Raw genomic sequence first — 8234 nt, 5'->3', positions numbered from 1 at the left:
CGACATTAGTGGTCGTCCAATTAAAAAATGTGAAGGAGTTAGGGCTGTTAAATCTAAAGGATCAGAGGAAATAGGGGTTAATGGACGTGAGTTTAAAACTGCCTCAATTTGAGTCAAACATGTTGCCATCTCCTCATACGTAAAATGAGCTACTTGCAGTAATCGCCTTAAATGATGTTTGGTGGAACGGACTGCTGCCTCAGCGATACCATTGAAGTGTGGTGAATAGGGAGGAGCGAATGCAAACTCAATACCTTGTTGGGTGACCTCGTATGAAATATCAGATTTCTGTAAAAACGTTTGTAGTTCGTTGCAGGCGCCGACAAAGTTAGTACCGTTGTCAGACAAGATACTTTGAGGTTTACCTCGACGAGCCACAAAACGGTTTAAAGCAGACATATACCCTTCTTTTGATAGGTCTGTAACGAGCTCGATGTGCACGGCTTTGACTGCAAGACACACAAAAATACACAGGTATGACTTTATAAGCTTGCAACCTCGCCCTTTCCGGTCAGCTATAAACACTGGCCCAGCATAGTCGACACTGCAATGTAAAAATGGAAACTCTAATTTTGTTCTTGATGTCGGTAACTGTCCCATAATAGGTTGTATTGTTAAACATTTATTTTTGAAGCATTTTATGCAATTCCTGACTACTACTTTAGAAAGATTTCTGCCTCCTAGAGGCCAATATGTATGTCGAATATTAGCTAAAAGAAGCTGGGGACCAGCATGTAACAATTCTTTATGGTATTTAATAAATATTAATTTAGTGAAATGATGTTTTGCACACAATAATATGGGATGTTTTATATTATAGTCGTAGGGAGAATTGTCTAGTCTGCCGCCTACGCGAATAATACCATTATTATCTACGAATAGACTTAGAGATGCAAGTCTATTTTTACGTGGTAATGATTTTTTTGATGAAAGTAAACTAAGTTCTATTGGAAACATATCCTTTTGGGCATGGATTGTAATAAGCTGTAATGAATCAGTAAGTTCTTTACTAGTAAGAAAACCATGCAACTTATTGTTTTTACCTTTTAAATTGTTAGAAAATCTTAGTATATAAGCAACTACTCTATGCAAACGATGAAAATTTGAAAATTTATGAATTAGTGTTTTAAATAATGACTGATTATTATATTGTGATTTTATTAATACATGTGAATGAGGATTTGATGTAAGGTCGAGTGATGTAAAGCGATGCGATGACACTACATCAGGTGGATCTTGTTTCACAGTTTGATTGGGCATTTTTGGCCAATCATTTTTATTTAACAATAAAAACTCTGGCCCTGACCACCATAAAGAACAGTTGCTGATTAGGTCAGCCTTCAGCCCGCGAGAAACAAAATCCGCCGGATTATCCGTGGACGGAACATAACTCCACGTATGCCCTGCTGTACTTTCCTGTATTTCATGTACACGATTGCGTACAAAGGGTTTTAATGTATTAGCTGCCATAGATAACCAACTCAACACTATTGTCGAATCGCACCAGAACCGACAATGACTAATAGGTAAAGTAAGAGAACTCATCACTTTAGTACACAATCTTGTTCCTAAGAGGGCGCCACAGAGCTCAAGACGTGGTATTGTAGTGGGCTTAACCGGTGCCACTCGACTTTTTGACACTAGAAGTTGGACTTTAACTAATCCTTTATTATCTGTAGAACGAATATAAATGCATGCACCATATGCCGCCTCAGACGCGTCTGTAAAAACATGTATTTCGTTACATACATAATTGTCACATAATACCCATCTAGGTATTTTTAAGTTATTTAGACAAGGAAGGGTAGTTATTAAAGAAAGCCAGAGATCTTTTAACTCGTCAGATATAATGTCATCCCAATCATATTTACTAAGCCATAGCTTTTGCATAATTATTTTGGCTTCTACTATACACGGACTGACTAGACCTAACGGATCAAAAATCTGACTAATAATTGACAAGATATTGCGTTTTGTAATTTGTTTGTTTGTATCTATATAGATAGAAAGTACTAACGTATCTGAATCGCATAACCAACGCAAACCTAGCGTTTTACATGAAATAGTACTCTTTTCAAAAAAATCTAGACTGTTTGAAGCCTCTGTAATACCTGAAATTTCAGTTAAGATTTGTAATGAATTAGACTGCCATTTTCGTAGATGAAAATTTGCAGAAGATAAAATAGAAATTACTTCCTTACTCATTTTGACCACCTCAGAAATTGAATTACCACCGCTTAGATAATCGTCGACATAGAAGTCACGTTCAATAGAAGTCTTTACGGTTTCGTTACTTGATTCTGGCGTGATAAACTAACCAGACATTTCGTGGCTAAGTAAGGGGCAGAAGCTGTGCCATAAGTTAGGGTATTAAGTCTGTATGTTTTTAAGGGTTCATTGGGATTCGATCTAAAAATTATCTGTTGTAAAGAACGGTGGGAGGGAGTGATGTCAATTGCTCTATACATTTTTTCTACGTCGCCAGATATTACATATTTGTGTTGACGGAAACGTAGTAAAATGGAGAACAGATCATTCTGGACAGTAGGCCCCACCATCTGAATATCATTGAATGATATTCCAGATGTGGAAGCAGCAGAGGCATCGAAGACTACCCGGAGCTTAGTTGTAGTACTGGATTCCCTAACCACACCGTGATGCGGCAAAAAATACTCAATCTCGCTACTAGAATGCGGTTTCAATGGTGAAGTAATCTCAGTCATATGTCCCAGGCGCTCGTACTCTGCCATAAACTGAACGTATTTCTCTTTATAGTTAGGATCACGTTGAAAACGACGTTCTAAAGAAATCGACGTTTAGCCATTTCATAAGAATTACCTAACGTGTTACAGTTGTCTTTCAATGGATAAGTAACCATAAAACGACCGTCTTTGTTTCGAGTGGTATTAGTACGAAAGCTTTCCTCACAGGCTCGTTCTTCTGGAGATAAACTATATTTTAAAGGAACCGAATCCAACTCCCAGAATTTATTTAAATTTAAGTTTAATTCATTAGTTTGTAGATTACAATAATGCGATTGTTTTGTTGAGAAAGACTTTGATGAAACAATCACAGGACCGGTAACTATCCAACCGAATTTAGATGCATATAATGTAGGTTGGTTTTTACCGAGTTTAATAGATGCACTACCGAGAACCGCCCAAAATACTTCAGCACCAACTAATATGTCAATAGGTGACGGACAATAGAAAGAAGGGTCGGCTAACTGTAAATTTGAAGGTATAGGAATGTTGCGAATGTCAATTGAAGTTGGAGGTAACAGTTTTGTAATTTCAGGCAGAATATAGCAGTCAATATTAATTTTAAAATTGTCATCAAGTGATATAATAGTAAGATTACAAGATTGTGTACTATTTGATGTTTGGCTATTTATACCTGTTATTGTGGAGTTAATGTTCCGCCGAGGCAATCTCAGCTTGTTACTAAGCGTCTGCGTAATAAAATTGGCTGTGCTACCATTATCGAGTAGGATCCTGGCGTCGAACTTCTCACCGTCATCGCTCACAACCTTCACCATAGCTGTGGACAGTAAAATAGAAGAAGTAGTATTCTGTATGATAGTGTCACAAGATAAAGCGACATTGCCTGTTGGACAATTAGTAGAAGAAATACCGGCAATGTCAATAGGAAGGGCGACACTACTACTACTACTAGGCATAGAATTATTAATAGACGTAGACATGGTCTGGTCATCTACATGCAAGAGAGTATTATGCTTTCCTTTGCAATATTTGCAGCGTGATAATCTACATCTTGATGTGATATGACCTGTGCGTAAACAATTCATACACACATTGAGTTCCTTTGATTTACAAACTCGTGATTCTATAGATAGATTTCTGAAAGATTCACATGTATATAATAGATGGTGTTTAAAACAAAGGGGGCATTTTAATGGGGTTTTATTGTAAGAAATTTGGTTTGAGTTATGATTATTGTTATGATTGTTATAATTATTAGTGGCAACTATGAAGCTTTTTTGTTTATTATCTAATTTATGTATTATTTTATGATTTTGATTATTGTTTTCTAATGTTTCTAATAAATCTGCTTTGTTGCTAATGAATTTACAAAATTGTGATAAAGTGGGTGCAGTATCCAATGTATTGCGATACTCCTCCCAGTTCCTACTAGTGATGGGATCTAATTTGCATGACATCATATACACTATAAGCGTATCCCAAGAATCCGTGGGCTCGTTCAATGTTTTTAACGCTCTAATATTTTTATTAATGCTATCTATGAGTGAACGTAACGACAAATGTGATTCTTTTGGCAGCTTATCAACATTGAACAGTGCCTGCACGTGGTTATGCACTAAAAGTCTACTGTTATCATACCGATCACATAGTAAACTCCACGCCATTTGATAATTGTCTCCTTTGAAATCAATATTCTTAATTATTTCTTTTGCGCTTCCTTTTAATGACGCACGAAGGTAGTGGAATTTACTAATGTCATCTATCGCGCTACTATTATGGATAAGCGATAAATATGTCTCTCTATACTCTAGCCAGTAATTATAACTACCGTCATAATGAGGTAAATTGATGGTCGGCATGCGTATAAAGCCATTTTGGAACGATTGACCTGTGTTTTTATTCGAAGAGCCCGCTACAGACCCGCCGTCACCACCGGCGCAGGCAGCATTGCCAGTGCCAAGTAGTAAACGCGCCTGCGCAGCCAATGAGTGATACCGTTCCTCGAACTTGGTTCGCTCTGCATACGCTCCCTCTGGGTTATCCGCAAGTACTTCGATCTCCAACTGTAATTCATCGAATTCACCAAACAATGCATCGAATTTACTTAGACGGCCTTCCAACTCAATGCGTTGGAGGTCCGAAATAGATTCACAGCTGAGAAGTACAGTAATAAAATTACTAAAATTAGTTAATTTAGCTTTCATAGCACTGCGTTTTCTACATAATAAATCTTCGTTATTTGCCATTGCTAAATAAGTTTTAACTTAATATAACGAAAAGATTATAAATTAATATCGAAAAATAAATATAGAAATGAAAAAGAAAAGTTATTTATGTATATAAAATATGTAAAGATGCTATTCAATTATAATAACTGCGTAGTAACACGAGCAAAAGAAATAATTTCTATTGAATAGATAAGCACGACCTTGACCGCGAGTGAAGTTACGGTCAGCTGCAGCGTAGTGCAAAGTCCATGCGGTGCAATAATGCAATCGTTAGCCAAATGTACCTACGAATATTGATGCGAGATTTTATCTATACGCACGCTTAATACAATCGAATATGTATAATATAAAAGTAAGCAAGATGCGTTTAAATATTAGATATATTAAATATGTATATAGGTATTGGCGACTATTGACTTATTTTGAAGTAGTGAAAGAAGGAAAAAAAAAGAATAATTGAAAAATAAGCACCAATTGCACGAAAGTATGCGGAGATTATATAGAAAGGAAATAATTGGAACAGACTCACTAGATGTTGTCCTTATCCACAAGAATTGTCCTCAGTATATGTATAGAAGTTTCTCGAAGTGAAGGCAGGATGCATCAATTTGTAATGTTGTCTTGAATTTCTATACCACTGTCGTTTTAAGGCCTCGGGAATAATTATTATATATTCTTCTCCTTATATAATGCGACTTCGATGCGCCGTAGAAGCGATGACACGTCGTATTCTCGTAGCACTTATTGCAATGCCCAAGTTCAAACTCCAACGAAATTCCAATGGTATTGGTATAATCTTGCGGGTTACTTAAGGCCAGTCTGATGGACCAGTTTGTTGTTATATTTAATACGAGGAGTTATAATATTACAAGGAACATTAGCTAATTAATAAGGTACGCGTGCGGTGACGTCGTAGGCGCAAGGCAAAGTGAAAGGTGTCCCGGCCTAGCGGCTGTCAATAGCTCATCTTCGATAGCGCTCGAACATTTATATATATATATAATACATGTACACCCGTGCGAAGCCGGGGTGAGTAGCTAGTTTAAAATATATTTTTTAAATTACAATATGTTAGTACTAAATTTATACATATAAATAAAATTGGAGTGTCTGTTTGTAATATTGAAATAACCGTTTTTTACTACATACATATGAATATAAATACGGTACAGAAACCAAAATATTTTTTTTACAATTTTTGTCTGTATGTCTGTCTGTTTGTTTCGCCTAATCTCTGATATGGCTGGACCGATTTTGATGAAACTTTTTTTAGCAGGTACTTGATGTAATAAGGAGTAACTTAGGCTACTTTTATTTTAGAAAAATAAAGTTAATTTCCACGCGGACGAAGTCGCGGTACAGTTAGTTTAAGTTTCCCTAATGTTTAATGTTAATATATTGATATATGTCTATTTTCAGATGAAATATCTTGTTTCTTAGATACACGTACATATCTCACTCATGTTTTATTTATTTTTTAAAGTTTGTACCCAAATGTAAACTATTCAAAAACATTTCAATTTCCTACAAGTATAAAAGGAGTGTAAGTATTTATATCTCTAAAAATAAATACAGCGGAAAACGGAACGTACATACACTCGCAGTACAAATATAGTGCGATAGAGGAGCAATAGTGAGTGCATATGAACGCTTCGGAGTGCCAGCAAAAAGCGCTCAGGCAATTGAATAATCCATTTTGATTTGGCGCAAGTCATAGGAGATGTGCCGATGTAAAAAAAATATCATAAAAGTTCACGCCGTAACCTAAGTGGTTTCGGACAGTGTGGTTTCAGAGGAGCTTCCATTGCCGATGTAAAAAAAATTATTCTATTATGTAATATTATGTTATCTGTGATTCTATTATACAAGTTCACACCGGAACCTAAGTGGTCTCGGAAGTGCGGTTTCAGAGGAACTTCCTCCCGCGTACACTTAGATTGTGGAATTAAGTATATGTTGAGGTTTTCCCGAGTGACTGCAGCATGGGGTTTTTCAAGAAGGGTATATTAAGGTTTCTTAAGGATCGGCAATGTGCACGTAACACCTGGTGTTTCAGGAGTCTATAGGCTACGATAAACGTTTACCATCAGATGGGCCGTATGCTTGTTTGCTACCTGTAGTACACCTTGTAGGACATTTTAGCAGCTCATGAACGTAAAATTTTTAATATTATAATTTTTTTTCCCTATCGTCCAGTTTAGTCTACAGATTCAATTGAGAAGAACTGGGAAGAAACTCAATTGAATTTCCTGTTATTTTTTTTTCAATAATCAGTTTATTTACAATCTTTGTTCATATCTAACATTAAAAGAAAATTCTGTACATGAACAACTATTACCATGCACGCTCGTCATTCAAATCAAACTTTGGTGAGTAGTGGTTATTTATTTCGCTTTCGCCTATGATATGCACCATACGATTCCGTTAGGATAGCGATGCAGGCGCGCCATATGTTCACACAAATAAATATGTATGTATAGTTACTGTGTATATAGAGATTTGGTTTCTCGGAGGGATGCTGGTGGTTCAATTGTAATTGATTATACCATTAAGTCGAAGTCGATCTGTCAGCACTGTCAACTCACATTAAAGATTTGAGCTACAAAACTCGCCGCCTTGTTAAGTATATGTTTGTGAAGATCTGCTGAAGAATTGTAGAGTGTAACGAAACGTAATATATCTTCTATCTATTGTAAAAATTCTATCTATGTATCTATTATAAAATTTTATTTAGTTAATGATCTGTTATACAATTAGGTCATTATAGGAAATATATGATGAAAATATATCAGAAAAATATTTTTATTTTGTCTGGATATCTGTTTGTTATTGCTAATCTGTGGAACGACTGTACAAATTTTGGCAAGACTTTTAATTGCAGATAGCCAATGTTGTATGAAACGGCTGCATAGACTTTGAAGAGACTTGCATTGCAGATAGACAATGTTATAAGGAGTAACTTACGCTACTTTTATTTTATAAATATTACTTACTTTATTAAGAAAATGTTAAACACACGAATAAAGTCACAGAACTGCGTGAACAGTTAGTAATAATAAATAGTGATGTAGGAAATTTTGGTCAGTTTAGTCTAGACTTAATTTATACTGTTTTTATATGTATATTGTTAGGAATGACTTCTAAATTTAATAAAATAAAAGAAACTTATAAGAAATCGTATAATTAATTTTAACAAAATTAATACAAGAACTTATAAAGCAAACAGGCATGATACGAGATTCGTTCGAGAGCACGTCTGTCGACCAAAAGAGGCCGCACACTT

At 35.6% G+C, this 8234-nt stretch overlaps 1 protein-coding gene across 1 annotated transcript; it reads right to left on the bottom strand.

The window, feature by feature from the left end:
* Positions 1 to 2800: 2800 nt before the first annotated feature.
* On the bottom strand, positions 2801 to 5554 carry LOC131848794 (uncharacterized). The gene has a single exon (XM_059198731.1). The coding sequence runs from the start codon at positions 4967 to 4969 to the stop codon at positions 2801 to 2803; it is 2169 nt and encodes a 722-aa protein (XP_059054714.1). The 5' UTR covers positions 4970 to 5554.
* Between the last annotated feature and the right edge of the window lie 2680 nt (positions 5555 to 8234).

This window comes from Achroia grisella, unplaced genomic scaffold (assembly GCF_030625045.1).
Source record: "Achroia grisella isolate CSIRO2021 unplaced genomic scaffold, CSIRO_AGI_Agris_v1 utg592, whole genome shotgun sequence".
Lineage (NCBI taxonomy): Eukaryota > Metazoa > Arthropoda > Insecta > Lepidoptera > Pyralidae > Achroia > Achroia grisella.
The sequence above is the reverse complement of the archived record's forward strand: the minus strand, read 5'-3'. Positions and strand labels throughout refer to the sequence as shown.